General features: G+C 28.0%; 1 protein-coding gene and 1 long non-coding RNA gene across 2 annotated transcripts; one reads left to right on the top strand and one right to left on the bottom strand.

The window, feature by feature from the left end:
- Positions 1–2,562: 2,562 nt before the first annotated feature.
- On the top strand, positions 2,563–4,214 carry LOC112712843 (uncharacterized). The gene is made up of 2 exons (XR_003157923.3): positions 2,563–2,929; positions 3,906–4,214. It is a non-coding gene; the product is annotated as an uncharacterized lncRNA (long non-coding RNA).
- A 1,133-nt stretch (positions 4,215–5,347) lies between these two features.
- Positions 5,348–7,581, bottom strand: LOC112709868 (uncharacterized). Its single transcript, XM_072201847.1, has 2 exons — positions 5,743–7,581; positions 5,348–5,647 (listed from the first exon to the last, which is right to left on the bottom strand). Exons 1-2 carry the CDS (start codon positions 6,825–6,827, stop codon positions 5,620–5,622), a joined length of 1,113 nt encoding a protein of 370 aa, XP_072057948.1. The 5' UTR covers positions 6,828–7,581; the 3' UTR covers positions 5,348–5,619.
- Between the last annotated feature and the right edge of the window lie 10,633 nt (positions 7,582–18,214).

Genomic DNA, 18,214 nt, shown 5'->3' with positions numbered 1-18,214 from the left:
TTCAAATGTCCTACTAAATACTAATTAATTAGTTAATCATGATTAGAATTTCCATAATCATCATGAGAAAGATTATTATAAAGTATTGTAATATTCAAGATAAAAAAATATCAAACATCCCATTATCAAGACAAAAAAAAAAGAAAAAAGAACTCATTATAATTATTATCCTTTATCATACAGTAGATAAAATATATGCTTATTGTAATATTCTACTAGTTATATATAAAGGAAATTTCTCTTTATTAGGATTCATTTTTCCTCTAAAATAATTTTTTATATATTATAATATTTACTCTATTCTCATACTTGAACCAAACTCTATTGGATAACGTAAGAGATCAAAGTACTTATTATCTTGATTACTAATATAATATGTTACTATGATATTATCGATCTATTAATAATATTTTTTTCTATTTTTTTCCTGAAACATATTATTTAGTGATATATATTATTAGAAAATAGAAAAACATACAGAAAATAAATGTTAATTAAAATAGAAAAAATTGCCTGAGAGAATATTAACTACTAGATGAGAGAAAAAATGATGTTGTAAATTAATGTAGATAAGCAAATTACAAATTAACATACATTGATTTGGAGAATGTGACATTAGGTTTATGGCCAAACAAAAATTATGTATTTCAGTCTTCATCTAATTAACACATTGTAGAATAGGTTGAATATCCCATCTGAAAAAGTAACTATAAAAATGTAAATTAATTTGACACTTAGTAAAAATTGAATTTATTTAAAACAATTGTTTAACAAAAATTTTATTTTTGCTAATTTTATCGAACTAATCTAATTTTTTATGGAGATTAAATTATTTATGTCTAGATGCCAAAAAAATTATTTATATCTCTTAAAGTTAAAATCATCCATTTTTAAGAGTTAATTTCGATAAATAACTTAACTAAGATCTTCTGAAAAATTAACTTAAACCGTAGGAGTTTATATTAAAAGTAATTTATAAATAAATTATTTTATATTTGATTTTTTAATCACAAAGTGCTTATTTTAAAGAAAAAATGATAAACAACTTTTAAAAAATTTATAAATTAGTTTTAAATATTGTATCAAATAGTAATACCGTGACTTTTCATAATTTAAAAATAAAAAAAGTAACTTTATTACTTTTCAAAACAGAGACCTTCATTCTTTTATAATTAGAAATGATAATTTACTAAAAAATAATAACAATGCCTAAAGTCATTAACTTTTCATAAATGCTAAGCAATTATGCCAATCTTATTCCTTATTTATACATTTATAACCTTTCAAAACTACTCTAGGTTTTATTAAACTTATAGTTATTATCAAATGAATTTAGTTAATTTCTGTCTTAAAAATACATGTTAATAAAATTACAAAATAAAAAAATTTAATATACAACGTTTAAGTTTTTAATATATTTATTTTATATTTAATTATTAAAAAAAAATAAAACTTTCACTAATAATAATTTTAATATGTGTCTTTAAGATATAAGTTAGCTAAATCCTTATTAATTTAATTAAACATAACTTCGTTAACTTCTCATAAATACTAGTCATACACGATATACATGCACATACACACTCTCGTAACCTTTCATAAATATCAAGTGTTATATGAATGTCAGTTTCATACATTTTATTTAATTCCAAAAAGTACTTATTTGAGAAATTTTAAGGATCTTATTTTTAGTAAATGGCGTGTGAGAGAGTAGTAAATATTAAGAAAATGATTAGAGATAAGATTGTATAATTAATTTAATTTGTCTAAAATTGTTAAAAATATAATCATTTATATGTCTCTTTCTATTAAATTAAGCTTTTAAAAAAAATAATTTCATATTATGGTACTAGAATTTGTATAACTGAAAAATTTAGAGTTTGATTATTGTTATCGATCTCCCTAAAGAAAAAAAAATTAACATAAAAAAAAGTTAGTATAAAAAAATTTACGCAAATTCAAAAAATAATCTTACATGCATGAAGGGTGTATTAGAGATACATCCATTATTCATGTATTTTTTCTTATCAACTTAAATTTTTAAAAAAGTAATTTCATAACAAAAGCAAGATGTTTTAAGTTATTTTCTTAATCTATGTACAAAATCATAGTTAGATATATTTATTTAAGACTGATAGAGATATAACCATTAATATTATCTCTTTCTATTAGTTTAAACTTTTGAAATGAATGATTTTATATGATATAATATCAGAATTTTATGTTTGTCATTATGTTTGTTTATTACCTCAAAATAATAAAAATACAAACACAAATGTACGCATAAATAATTAAATATAGACACACATGCACATAAATAGATTAGTCTATTTAGTTGTTAAAATACTAATAAGAAAATATAAATATATTTATCATCAAAAACAAATTTTACACTTAATAAACATATTAGAGATATTATATATAGACAAGAGGAGATAATAGAATATAATCATATAATAACTGACGTACCTCTTCTTGTTATTAATTTAAATTTTTAAATACTTATAACATCTGAAGTGTAGTGCGAGTCTTTTAAGTGATCATGATTATTTATTTCATTTAAGAAAATATTTTCTTGTAATATTATTTTTAGTGTTTTTTTGTTTTTAGGATGATTGTAGAACTAATCTAAACTTTGTTCCTCTTAATCTCATAAGATACAAATTAAAAGTTTGCGTGCTTGTGTGTATGATATAGTATATGGGTCATCGCTAATATATAAAATAAATAAAAATCAATGAAGTTGAAAATGTTTAGACATTGTAAAATGAATGTCCACTTATATATACCCTTTAATTAACTTCTTGAAATTACATACACAACAGAGACATTATCACAATTAATAGTTAATCGCATCGAATTAACTTGTTAAAAAAGATGGCTAAGATAACTTGGGCAAGCATTTTCTTCTTTGTCATCTCGGTTTCAGGTTTTCCATTTCTTCATATCTCATCTCATTTAATTTGGACCGTCCTTTTCGGAGTGTATAGTAGAAATTCAGATGCAGTCAACTTTACGTGAAGTTAATAATTAAGAGTTGTTAGATGAAAATTTAGTCAAATCAGTCAATTCATTTAACGATTCTCAACTATCAATTTTACGTGCACTGCACTTAAGTTTTCACCATTATTCATGCTACATGTTCTACAGTGAAATATAATGTTTTGCTAGATCAAATATAGAAAGCTGAATAACATTAAAAATAAAAAAAACATAATTTAATTAGCTACAATTAGGAGCGAAGTTTAGTATACATGAAGGGGACAATGACCCCTCCCAAATAAATAAATTTTACTTATAAAGTCCTCTAATTCTATAATTTGGTCCCTTCTTAATTTTATTTTTTGTTTTTTATTTAGTTATATTTTTCATGTTAGTCCCTTTTTAAAAAGTGTTCGAGATTTGCCCTGAATACATCAATAAGCTTTTTAAAAATAGGTTACCGATATGTGATGAAGTCAACTCGTCAAATTTGGTAGAGTTTTTTTTTTTTCATTCTAATTTTACATAATAATCTCAACAACATTCAAATTTTCTTTTAAACCTAGATACAGTTTCATATAAAAAAAAAAACTAACTTAAAAATCTTATTGAAAATGATAAAGAGACCAATCTATCATACTAAAAGTAATTCTTGAAAATTTTTAGATTAATAAAAAGTTGTTGAAATTAAAATATTCAATTTCAAATTCTTTAAAAATTAATTTAAATATTTATTTTATTTTTTGTTGACATTATAAAAACACTTCAGTTGATGAGGTGTGTTTTGTTATATAGGTTTTTAAAACATCATAATAATTTACTTTTGAGTATATGTAGTAAGTATAGGTTTTAATTTATGCATGCAAATTTCTGGCAAAGGTATATTCCTTAATTACTATTAGATTTGTTTTAATGTTGTGTAGTTATGTTGACAAGTGAAGTGGTAATTGGAGCCAAGTGTCACGCAATTTCCGATAAGCAAGTAGACTGCAAAAGCAACTCCCATAACTATGAATGCAATCAGGAATGCATAGACAAACATGATTTCAAGGCCTATGGAGATTGCTATAATAATTCCCTTTGTGTATGCACCTTCAATTGTCCCTCTAATTATTAGTTTGTAGAATTTGCATATACCACTACATATTATTAGAATAATTTTGTAATAACGAGGGTGGCTTAAAAACTCTGAAAGTAGCACTACAGAAAATATATTTAATATTGTTGATAAATTTATTGTCATCTCTCTTTGGGAAAGTTATCGTTGGATTTTGCAATAGTTACAATATTCTTATTATAGAAAATAATAAAATATTTTTATTATATATATATATATTAATTTTAAAAATTTTAAATTTTAATTTTTCTTTTTTTTAGTTCTATCATATAATTAAGATTTAGAATTTTTAATATATATAATATGAGTATTTTGGTCATTTTTTTATAATAGAATATTATAATTATTTTATATAAAAAAATATTAATTTAGATCAATTTAAAATTTAATTTATTAATTTTTTAGTCAAATAAGTTTGTCCGATTTAATTATGACAAAAATAATATGATTCAATCGATTATATATGTAAAATTTTAGTTATTAAAAAATACCTTTAACTCCCAACAACAAATTGTGCGAAGTGCACCGCATAAATTACCGCTGAATCCTGAATCTATGTTTTTCTTCAAATAAAGCTAATAACTTCTACATGAAGGTTAGCAATATACATGTGAGTATGGGAAATAATTTTATTAATAAATATATGAAATTAGTTTATCTGCTTTATAGAAATTAAAATGTAAAGCCATGTTATTTTTCCCTACGGTATCATTTAAAGAAGCCAGTGAATTTGATTGAAAGATAGTGTAGTTTTTTAACTATTAGATTATCAAAGCATTAATTAAATTCATATCAAAGAAAAATAATTTGGATTATAGTAAATAAATCTGTTTAGTTATTTTTCAATTCCATGAAACTAGTATGTAAAATTATAATTCCAATTTTACATGCTACTCTAAACATAATATTATATTAGAGATATATTCATTATTTGTGTATCTCTTTTTATTAACTTAATTTAAAAAAAAATTTAATTTCATGATATAATATCAAAATTTCTATAACTAAAAAAAAATTTCATAAGACAAATTAAACAAAAATTTAAGTAAATAAAAAAACTTATTTAAAAGAATATTTTAAAAATATAATTATTCATATATTTTTTTCTATTAACTTAATTTTTTGTGAGGAATAATTTCATGATATATAATCATTAGAATAATAAGAAGCACAATTCCAATTTCGAAAGCCAATTTCATGTTCAATACGCACGTCAAATGGGCACTAATGAGAATAACTAAAATCTCATTTGCAACAATAATGATTTTATTATTCTTCCGATAGAATTTCACTACATATGCTTTGAAAGAGAATTATTCAAATATATTATATCTAATCTTTCATATATTTTTTCTCAATGTCCCATAGGCAGTTCTAAGCATCAACATAACTAATCAATTACCAGAACATATGTAGTAGCAAATACAACTTGTGTATATTATGCATGGTGCTACAATTTTACGATACTGTGCAAATATTCTTCTTTAATTTCAACGTCTTAAACAAAGAATTTCTTACAATTATTGGTCTTCATCTCCAACAGCAAACCTGTCCAGTGTCCACAGAGATAAAGCAGTAAATATCAAAGCTCAATGAATATGGTCAAGAAGTTTAAAGAGAGAGAGAATGCGGGACATACTCACATATAAAGTTTTACATAATCACCAACGTTAAGATTACCCTTGGATTCAATCTTGGCAGAGAAAGTTTTGAGTTCGAGCTTGACTCTGGCATAAGAAACAACCCCAGAACCATAGTAATCATAGTTAGTAAATGGCTCTCCCTCGAAAGCATTTCCAGGTTCCATGAACATATAAATCAAACTTTCATCGCTAGTTATGTGGCAACAAAAAATATTCATTATTTCTGCGGTCTTGTTCAAACCATGCACCGCCACCTTTGCCACAACATTCATCTTAGATAAATCATAAATATGCCACATTGGAGCGCAGTCAACAATCAGAAGATAATGACTGCATCCCAAACGAACAAGTTTCCTTGGACATGATCTAAGAGGTGGGGGAAAATTCCAATTAAGGTATTCCCAATTGTTAGCCTTGACGTCATATGACATGAGCCCTTGATGTTCATGATCACCACCAGAAGCATACAATACAATGTGGGTCTTCTTGTGAGGCTTGGTGCTGTCCTCCCACAGAAAGTAAGAGTCAGGGTCCCTGCAATATTCCAGAACACTTTCGGGCACTTCCCTTGTTTCCCATAGACCTGATTTTAGGCTGTAAATATCAACCCAGCAACTTGTATCTCTAGTAACCCTAGAGACGTACAATCCAGTATCCCCAAAGATGTACAATTTGCCATCATAGGGGACTACTAAGGGTCTAAATCGCTGGTAGAACAAGCTTCCACAAAACTTCCAACTCCAATTAGAACCCTCATACTTGAGGCACCACATCCTTGAGGGGTAACGATCATCCAAATTCAAACACAATTTTGGGTCAGTAAGAAACAGGATACCACCAGCAAAGAAGAAGCTGTGACCGACAGAACAAAATCCTTGACCATTTGGTAATGGACGATCGACCAATAGACCATCTCTAAGAGGCCATTTGGCAGTTACATGACCTCCATCTTCAAGATCAACAGTGCCATTCTTAATAAAGTTGGCCTCAGTTATAATTAACATCCTGTGCCTGATGCTTGATATCCCAACTTGCTCTCTTTCAAGATCTGTATTTTCCACAAACAGGTATAAGCTCTGCGTCATGGATAGCTTTGGATCAGAAGAACCAACATCCTGGAATTAGGGAAACAATCATATTATCTACGACAGAATCAAATCACCATAAGTTTATTAAATAGAAAGCTTTGCAGTGTGTTGATGATAAATTGAAACGTCATACTTATCCAGTTAAGTTTATAAGGATAAGAGGATGCAGAGACCTCGGGATCAGATTCCCCGCACATGGCATCAGCAGCACCTCCCGAAACAGCACCTTGCAAAACCCCAACAACACTTCCCCACCAGCTCTCAAAATCCGCGTTCAATTCAATAGTGTCCCCCAAATCCCTAATTTGATTGGCAGCCTTAGCCATCAAATTCGTGTCATCTTCAGAAGCCCCTTTGCCGGTGACAAACGCACTGAAACCGTTAGCATTCACAACTAACGATCCAAACTTATAGCCCTTCGCGTACCTGTAGATCGAACCGGCGAACATCCGTGCTCCGCGACAACGGTTGTCAGTTAAGATGAAATCTTGTCCGAAAAATTCGTTCCAAACTTCCGAAGTTGAAGCAACGAGGACGACAAGGTTCTCCTTGGGTAGGGCTTCGGGCACGTAATCCCTGGCATCTACGAGCTCGGTAACGACGTCGATCGACTTGAACAAATCGCAGAGGCACGAAGCTAGGGCTTTTGAGGTTCCGATTTTGGAAACAAATAGAATCTTGCCAGTCGAATTGCTTTTAGGTTGTTCATGATGGAGTCTTATGAGGTTATTTTCGTGGGAGTAGAGGCGCATGAGGCGAGACTTGCAGATTAAGAACAAGGTTGTTGCAGTGGCCGAGACGACGGCCACGGTAGACAAGAGCGAGGGTACAGAAATATCTGCTTCTAACGACGACAACAACGAAAGTATTGCCATATTTCTTTTCCCTCCTCCTTTTTTCCAGTTGCTGAAGAGAGTCGGTGTGTGTTCGTTGATGGCTAAACTACTTTTTTTTTTTAATTACATATATATTTTTTATTTTTTAACATCTTTAATTTTATTTGTTTATTTTTTTTTAAATATCAGACCATTAACAATTTATGTTTGATCAAATCTTAAGTTGTTAACAAATCAAGCTTAATATTTATTAAATAACCTATAATAAATTACAAACAGGACTAATATATGTATGTGTTTCGCACACTGTTATATAGTACCACAAATAATTACCCGTGTTATACACGTGATAATATTGAAATTATATTGAAATTATTTTTTTAAAATTAATTTAAATTATAATAATTTAATTAATAAAAAAATAACATGTTATGTATTATTTTTTTTAAATTTAGTGTTAATTGGATTAACTCTAAAATAGTTATTAATCGATTTTAATAATCTACTTTTTCAATAAATCAGACATATATACTAAATGTGATCATGAATAATATAGTAATAGTTAAAACCACCAATAAATATATTAGTTATTATCACACTATAAAATAAATTAAATATAAAGGCTATTAGCACTTATAAATCTATAAAATCGCACTATCTTTGTTCGTAGGGGTGCACATGGGCCGGGTGAAGTCGAGTTTGATGTGATTCAGACCCGACCCGAAATATACACCGAGTTTATTTATTAGACCTGAACCCGGCCCTAAACCCAATGAAACCAATACACTTTCGGGCCACAATTATACCGGATAAAAATCGGGCCGTTAACATATACGTTACGTTGATACCTTTTTGTAAGATAGCATGTAAAAATATCCAAATTTCCAAGACCCCAACCATTATTTAACATGGTAAAATTCACTTAAAAAAATTATAACAAGAACCAACCCTTCTTCAAAATTAAAGCATAACCACAATCAATACTAAAGCATAACCACAATCAATACTAATATTGTCTAATAATACCAAATATTTAAATAAATACAAATAACACAATATTATGCATTAGTCTAAAGTCTTATGCATTCTAAACATAAAATATTAAGATTTAGAATACTTAAATTCCACATAAGAATAGTCATGATCCATCACTAATAACACAAAATATTAATTGTGTATGATGACCGGGCCACCGAGCCGACTTCGAGTGACCCGAACTATGGCCCGGACCCGACCCGAAATAATGAACGGGTCTATTTTTGAGACCCTTACCCGGCCCTAAACCCGATGAAATCACACCAAATTAGCCCCTAAAGTGTTCGGGACCGGGCCGGACCTTCGGGCCGGGCCGGGTGATGTGCACCCCTATTTGTTCGCGTGCAAAGGTTTACTCATCAAATAAACTTAAAATATGAACTAAAAATATTTATAAATTGGACATAGCATCACTTGAAAGAATAATGGAAAATAATCAACTTACCTTATCATCCATGAGAACTATTTCTAAGTAAGTCGTCTTGTTCTTGTCAAATTTGGATGAGACTTTCTATAATCTTATATATTAATTTTGTTAAATAATTCTATATATATATATATATATATATATATATATATATATATATATTACGGTAGTTTTTTTTAATATATATACATATACATAAATAATTCTATACATATGCATCAATAAAAAAATATGTGAATTATATTTTGTTAAATTCTATGTTACCGTTATTAAAAACATCTAATTCACATATATTAATTATTTTTTTGTTATAATTATTTCGTCTTAAATATATGATTATTTTTTATTCTACAATCGTGCAATAATTTTTTATTTTTTATATCTATATATATTCCTCAATTCCGACTCCATTCATACGCATATTAACAGTTTTTTTTAATAGTGATGTTTTAATTTTTTGTTTTTCTTTTTTCACGTATCTTTCTTTTTTTTAAATAGTGATGTTTTAATATTTTTTTTAATACATTTTTCTTAATAATTACATTACTAATCTGAAATATAAAATGACAAAGAAAATAAACTCAAAAAAAAAAAAAAAAGAAATTTTATATTAAAAATATAAAAATAATATATTAAAAAAGAATAGTCGTAATATATAAATTGAGTCAAAAATTTAAATTCTCTAAAACTAATTTAATCAAATACCAATATTAGAAATAAATTACTTAAATAATATTTAATCTATTCTAATCCTTAGACACGTATAGATTAGAGTCATTCTCATAACGACAACGAACTGAAACAACGTCGTAAGTTCGAACATTTAGAATTCGTACAAATTCAGACCATTCCTTTGTTCTTTGAAAACCTTCTGTATCTCTGATAGAGTTGAATCGAAATTCCTTTTATGGAAAAAGAGTTACGGAGATGGCTTTCATGTATTGGAGACCAAAATCCGAAGTCACTATTTATATTTGAGTGTCACACCCATTAAACCCAAAAGACCAAATAAAATAGTATCTCTGGATTTATTTTCATTTAATTCTAAATCAAAAGTAATAATGACTTATTTAATTCAACAGTTATGATAATAAATGAGATTACTATTATATAAGTCATTTAATGTAAAATAGCTTAATTTATGATTATAATTAATATATGTATTGTCCATAAATAGATTAAAAAATAATAATTTCGTAATAAAATAATCATTCAATTTGAATTACAATTAATTGATTGATAGAAATTATAATAAATTGTATGATATTTAAAAAATTAACTAAATCAATAAGTTGATATAATTAATTTATTATAATAAAATGAATTTAATGAGTTAAAAAAAATAAATCGAAAAACACCATCAGAAACATGTTACGATAGTTTTATCATTAAGTGCAGAAATTTAATTTTTACATAATAGAATAGATATTTACAGATTATTATATTAAACACAGACTAAAAAATACACTAAACAAAATAAAAGTATCAATGATAAAATATAACCTAAAAAATCACTTAAATTCAAAAAGAACTTGTGATGAATTATAATAAATCTATATATGAGAAGTAAAAGTAAAATAAACAACTAAAAATAAAGTAAAAAGAGCAATTAAAAAAAGTAAAAGAATATAGAAAAGATCATGTGTGGAATAGATAAAAAATGTATTGCAATAGAAGATTAATATAATTAATTAATACAAATGATGAAAGAGAAAAATCAAAATACGATCTTATAAAAAAATTTCAAAAAAAATATTTTAAAAAAGAACCTATTAATCAACTTTTATAAAAATATTACAAAAAATTTGAATTATCTTTAAATAAAATAATAATACCCTTAAGAATTATTAATCAAAATAAATAAAAAAATTAATATCAAATAAAATCATAGAAAAATATTAGTAAAATTAAAATAAAAAATAAAAATAAAAAACTACAAATATTTTATCTGAAGTACAAAATAGAGAAAAAAATGGATATATAAAATAATAAGATAATAATTTGTATTAATTGAGTTCATTTCTCTTATTGCTTTATATATTATTTATTAAATAATTTAATATTTATCTCGATCATATTAAATAATAAATTAGTTATAATTAGTTTGGTTTGATGAATCAAACAAAATTTAAAATAATTTAATATTTACCTAATTAAATTAAATATTTGAAGTTATAATTAATGTAATTTAATGAATCAAATAAAATATTAAAGGATAAAATATTTATCCTAATCAAATAAAGTTACATAATTGATTAGTTATAATTAATACAATTGAATGAATCAAACACATTAAATTAAAAAATAATTTAGTTAATTTGTGTCTTAAGGACACATTTTAAAAATATTTATAAACCAAATTGAAACAATCAAACCAGGTGAGGGTGAAGATGTCTTAGAATAGACTTTAAACAAGTCAAAATCATATGATGTTTCTTCTGGTTACTATAATATTGCATATCAATTTTACCATTTCTATCCGGATGTGAACCTAAACTAGAACTAGAATAATTTAGTGTGGAGGGATACTTGAAAACAAAAAATTTTTCACAAGGTCCAGATTTTTATTTGGAAGTACTTGCATGAACGACTCTATATTATTTCACAACTACATCGAAGGATCTCCACAACACATCTAATCTGCAGAGATGCCAATCTGTGGAAGAAACAATCAATCATGGTATCACTCAATGTCTTGAATCGAAGAAATATTGGCAACAAAGCAACTTTGGAGCTTCAATTTTTACTCACCAATTCTCAAGCATTCGAGTATGGTGGAAAGCTTCATCGGCATCCTTACGTGGTGGTCATGGTGGAGAGAGGAAAATAGACCTGCTAGCTTATTAGTGTTAGAATGTATGAAAGACCAAAAACAAAGCCATTTTTAAAAATCAAACAAGCTCTTCAATTGAAGTGGTTGTTGCCTCGGAAAAACTCATTGGAGAAGGCGCTCAACGATGCCCACCATTTCTAATTGAAGACCTGTTCTTACGTTACCTTTCATTTCCTATTCCTCTTATCTCTTTCTATTATTCTTTTTTATTTTATATAGTTGTTTCGAAGGCCTTTAGTGTTACTGGGAGAAAATCTCCTCCCCCAGTTTATTTCACTATGTCCTATAACTTGGACATCTATTACTCATTTTTAATAAATAAATTACTACATTTGAAAAAAAAAGAGAACTAATACCAAAGATAGTTTGGACGTCTATTACTCTGCAAGTCCCTATAATTTCACTGAATTTTCAATTAGGTCCTTATATTTTTTTCTTTTCAATTGAGTCCTTAGACGTTAATTTTTTTTTCAATTTAGTCCCTGCCGTGACAAAATCGTTTGAGATAACAGAATATTCTGTTCAAAAATCGAATATTCTCCTAATTAGATTAGAATTACTAATTAAATCTACCCCATATTTTTAAAATACCAAAATTAACCCTTAGCATTTTGTCCCAAAAGTGAGAACCCTAGCTAGCGCTTGTTCTCTGAAGTCAGTGGCGTTTCTCCTCCGTTCGTTGGTGTCATCGTCCATCTGCGTCATTGTCGTCGTCGTCCTTGGCGGCGTGAGCGTCTGTCATCGTCGTCGTCATCCGTCGTCCTTGGTCTACACTGCACTGCTCTGGACTAGTCGTGCGTCTGCTCTGCTCTGCTTCGCGCAAGTGGTGTGTCGCTTCCGTCGCGTTCCCTCGCCGTGGATCGCCACGCCGCGCATCGCGTTGCCGCACCACGGCTTGCCTGGCCGCACCTCACCTTGCTGCTTTGCTCTTCGGGTATCGATGCTGATGGTAGAATCTTCAAGAAACACCCTATTCTAATCTCATGTTCAGTGGGGAGTTATGGAGCTTATTTGGCTGATGGGTCAAAGAACAGGTGAGATCTTCAAAGGACTAATATCAAGTATTTAAGAATTAGCTGTAATTGTTGTTTACTTGTGGTGTTTGTTATATTTTCTTATCTTTTGTGTAACCAGTTAATTGATCAACATAGTTAATGATATTCTAGATATGATGATATTCCAACCTTATTTCTTCATCTTGGCGTCCCATTTTAATCTCTTGGTTTTTGAAAGGGGACAATTTGTGAGGTTGTGCAAAATGAGTTTATATGTCAATTTTGCATGCATATATAGTTTTGAACTTTTTCTGCATATGAACATTTTAATCTTACCATTATTGAACGTATTGAACCTTTTGAACCACTAGTTTCTATAACATCCATCTTATTCATGAGCTTGTTGTGACAAAATAAACTTTGGCAAATTTGTTTACTCCAAGAAAAATGTAAAAAAGAATGTGATGAAGAGAGTTGAACTTGTGATGAAGAGAGTTGAATTTGAGGGAGAATTGATTGGCTGAGATTGGAAATAAAAGGAAGCTGAATATTTTAGGGGTGTTCTATTCGTATTGTGTTTTTTTTTTCAGTTTTTTTTTAGTTGTTTTCAGCTCTTGCCTCTCAAACTGTGAATTCTTAAGTTGTGTGAATTTGTAGTTTAGTTTCAGTTTTGCTTAATTGTTTGCAACTTCTGTTTATTTCTCAAATTGTGAATTTGTTCTTCATTTTTACTTTAATTTCAGAGTTTTTCATTTTTATCACCAATTGTTTAAATTTGGTATATATATTTATATTCCAGTTTTCTGCTTGTGTCCAAATTTGGTGGTTGGAGAGACTGCAGTGATTGCCACCACGTACTACCGCGGTTGGGAACCCGGGGAGGTTGGTAGGTGGGATGGAGAAGCCTTATAAGCATGAGGATGTCCTTGGGAGTCAATGGATTTAGGAGAAAAAGAAGGAAAATTTTATGAAAGATGAATGCTTCATAGTTCAGATGGATTTAGGAAGAAAAGAAGGGAAATTTTATGTTCTTGTAGAGTTTGTAATATAATTAGATTATAGATGTGGATTGAGAGCTTAGTTGGCTTTGAAAATCTAAGGTTACATATTGGTTTATTGTGTGTACAAGAAGATGCAATAGATCGGCTAACAATGTTCACAGTGGTTGTTATGCTAGCAAGTGAGACAATGACACTTCCCTATTCCTAATCATCCTGCATTTTCAGTTGGAAGAAAGATCAAAGAGCCAACATCAAATGCTTTTGACAAGGATCCTTTGGTCAATGAAGTATCAATTTTAAATATTCTACCTAAATAATCAGTATAAGTGTTCTATTTTGAAATTGTTCGAATTGTATAAGTAAATCATGTCTGCCATTTTGAATCATTGTTGTTTAAATTTGTTATAGTGTAGTAGATTCTACTCATCATTTAAATATATAGTGATAATTTTTTCTTTTTTAGTTGATTGAGTATGTTATATCTATTTGTTTAACAAAAATTTGAGCCATTCTGAGTGAAAACCGATCCATTGATTAAATGTTGTAGTTATTGAACTGTGTTGAAATTTGAGAAGTGATCCTGTAAATTCCTAATATGGCTAATAAGGCCATGCCGCTATGTTCTATAGTGAGATCAAGATTTTGGCTGCTACTGCAGTATGATATAAAAAGAAGCTGCAAACAGATAAAAGGGATTTTTAATACAATTGGTATATAAATAAGCAAAAAAAAATAATAGTGACAAAATAAAAGAAATTATATAAATATCTTTCAATGATTATTTATAGTTTCACCAAATTTTCAATTAGGTCCCTATACTTTTTTTTCTTTTCAATTGAGTCCCTAAGGATATACAAGTAATTTCATAATTTACTAACATTTTTTTTATGTTTAACGTTAACAGGGACTAAATTGAAACAAAAAATAATGTATAGGGACCCAATTGAAAAAAAAAAATATAAAGACCTAATTGAAAATTCGGTAAAATTATAAAGACCTACAGAGTAATTAAACCATAATATTACCCTCAACCCCCAAAAACAAAATTGAACTTAATACTTTTTTGTTCGCAACATACACACATTTTGTTTTAGCTTTATATATATATATATATATATATATATATATATATATATATATATATATATATATATATATATATATAAAGATGAAATATATACAAATTCAAAGAAAACAAATGCCTACAAATTTTAGAAAAATATCAAAAAATTCGAAAAGAAATAAACTTAAACCCTAAATTCTATAGTCAGAAGTTCATATTCAAAGCTTTGTTCTAAATATACTCTTTTAAATTCACGGATATTGGTGTGGATACTCAACCCTTATTAGAAAATGCACCAACACAACCTCAAAAACCATAAAAAAAAATAGCAATACAACCCTAGATTTAACAGCATACTCTAACTACTTAAATTCAATTATCCTAACATAAAAAACTGATTAATCAAAATAAGTTAATCTAATATGTCATTATTTTAATATATTTTTTAACTAATTAAATCAAAATATTCTAACATATCAACTAAAACGAAATATCTTAAATACTAAGACTCAATATCATTAGTAAGGTATCCTAAGTGTAATAACTAATTGTAATGCATATGTTATATCTTGATGGCTACATATTCAAAATACGTTTTATGATTTTAGAGTGCTTTTGAGACATAATACCCAAAATGTGTCACATAATATATATAGACAAATATTTGACGTTTACACAATTCAATAAATATTATATTTTATTAATTTAAATAAAAAAAATTTATTTTTTACTTATTAAAAAATTTTGAGAGCAGTCGTCAACAAATCAAAGTTTTAGTAAGATATTTTTTTATATAATGTGTATTTTTGTTATTTGTTTGCATATTTTTATAGGGTTTTAATTTTTAGCCTTTTAGATTTTTAATAACGTTAAAAATTAAGAAAAACGATTCTTTAAAATTGAGGATTTCAAAAGACTTTTATCTTTTGGTAAAAAAAAATTAGAAGTGAAATTCATTTTTATTTTATCAATCTAGCAGTAAAATATATAATTTTCCATTTTGTTGTCTAATATTGGATTTCACTTTAAAAGATTTATATTTTAAAAAAATAATTAAAATATTTGACTTAAAAAAATTAAAATATTTAAGTTGATTTATCAGTTTAAAAGTTAGAAAAATACACTAAATAGTAGTATACAGTATTTTTTTTAGAATAATGAATGGCGGTATCACACACATTTGACTCTTAAAAAAGGAGATACTCAAATCATAATAAACACATTAGTACAAATTGCAAATAATAGAACTTCAATTGAAAAGAATTAAATAATGTAGCAGGAATTGTTGCTTACTCACCAACAGCATCATAAAGAAGAAATGTTTGCACATACATGGAGTTTTTTTTTTATTTTAGAAAAAATTTAAGTATTCTAAAATTATCAATATTTCAGTAATTTTAATTATTAATTTTAAGGTGGCGTTTCTGGTGTAGAAGTGGATCTTATTTCTATATATATAGAAATGCTGTATTCAAATGGATATAGTACCATGTATCCAAGAGCGAGAGACAAAAATTGAGAAGCGTGAAAAAAAAAGTACAGAGACGACAGTAATATTAATACTATTGATGCACATGGTGTGAAAATAAAAGTAATTTAGTGTCGTAAATTAATATTAATTATGGATCCGTAATAAAAAATAATAGGGGGTCATTATTACTGTTATAAAATAACTAAATAAATAAGAAAAAAGTAACAATATAATATATAAAATATAATTAGATAACTCTAGGATTACTATTTACTATAATTACTATAACAATATGATTAATATATTAATATTGTAGTAAAGAATATGAGAGGGAGAATAGTATAAGAAAGAGAGAGTGAAGAATGTTTTTATTGCCGTGTCCATATCATGCACTGAGGTTGTCTATTTATACATGCAAGGAGGCTACTATTTTTCAGTATCATTAAATGTAAGAACTTTGATAATGTAGCCATTCAGCATGGAAAAGATGATCCGCTCATGGTCATCCATTTCATCCTTATCGCAACACTCTCCCTTGGATGACTATTAAGGATTATTGCCTCGTTAAAACCTTACTAAAGAAAACCCAATGGGAAAAAAACTTTAGTGAAGGAAAAAGAGTACAATATCCTTTGTGATGGAGACTGCCCCATTAAAAACCTTGTTAAGAAAAACCCAATGGGAAAAAAACTTGACCAAGGAAAAAAGAGTACAGTCTCCCCCTCTTGTCGACATCAGTTGATGTCTCGAAATTGGCGCATCCAAATCTCATGTACCAATCTTTCAAAAGAGGATTTTGGGAGTGACTTTGTGAATAAATCTGCCAGATTGTCACTTGAACGGATCTGTTGGACATCAATTGTCCCTTGATTTTGAAGATCATGAGTGAAAAAGAATTTGGGAGATCCGCCTTTAAATTAAGCAATGCATGCTGTATTATCTTCAAATAGGACAGTTGAAGCTATCTTATGATCAATCAGTCCACATGATGACAGAATATATTGGATCAAACTCCTGAGCCAAAAACACTCACGACTTGCTTCATGAATCGCAAGTATTTCGGCATGATTAGAAGATGTTGTAGCAATCGTCTGTTTCGTGGACCTTCAAGATATAGCTGTACCACCATATGTGAACAGGTTTCCTGTTTGAGATCTCCCTTTATGTGGATCAGACAAGTATCTGGCATCTGCATAGCCAACTAGTTGTGACTTGGATCCATAGGGATAAAACAATCCCATATCAACTGTTCCATGAAGATATCGAAAGATTTGTTTGATTCCACTCCAATGTCTTCTGGTTGGAGAAGAACTATATCTTGCTAGTAAATTCACAACAAATGATATATCGGGTCGTGTATTATTATCAAGATACATTAGTGCTCCAATGGCACTAAGATATGGTACTTCTGAACCAAAGATATATTCATTTTCTTCTTTAGAACGGAATTGATCATTTTTCACATCCAAAGATCTTACAATCATTGGGGTACTCAAGGGATGTGACTTATCCATATAAAATCTTTTCAAGATCTTTTCTTCTCAAACTCTTCTTTTAGAGTTTTTATAATTGTTGGAATCTCTTCAGGAGTCCCAATGATATTTAAATTATCAACGTACACAGCAATAATAATGAATCCAGATGCAGTTTTCTTTATGAAAACACAGGGGCAAATATCATCATTCTTGAATCTATTTTTGGCCAAATACTCAGTAAGACAATT

Source organism: Arachis hypogaea, chromosome 9, assembly GCF_003086295.3.
Source record: "Arachis hypogaea cultivar Tifrunner chromosome 9, arahy.Tifrunner.gnm2.J5K5, whole genome shotgun sequence".
Classification (NCBI taxonomy): Eukaryota; Viridiplantae; Streptophyta; class Magnoliopsida; order Fabales; family Fabaceae; genus Arachis; species Arachis hypogaea.
Note: the sequence above shows the minus strand (reverse complement) of the source record. Positions and strands in the feature narration are given on the sequence as shown.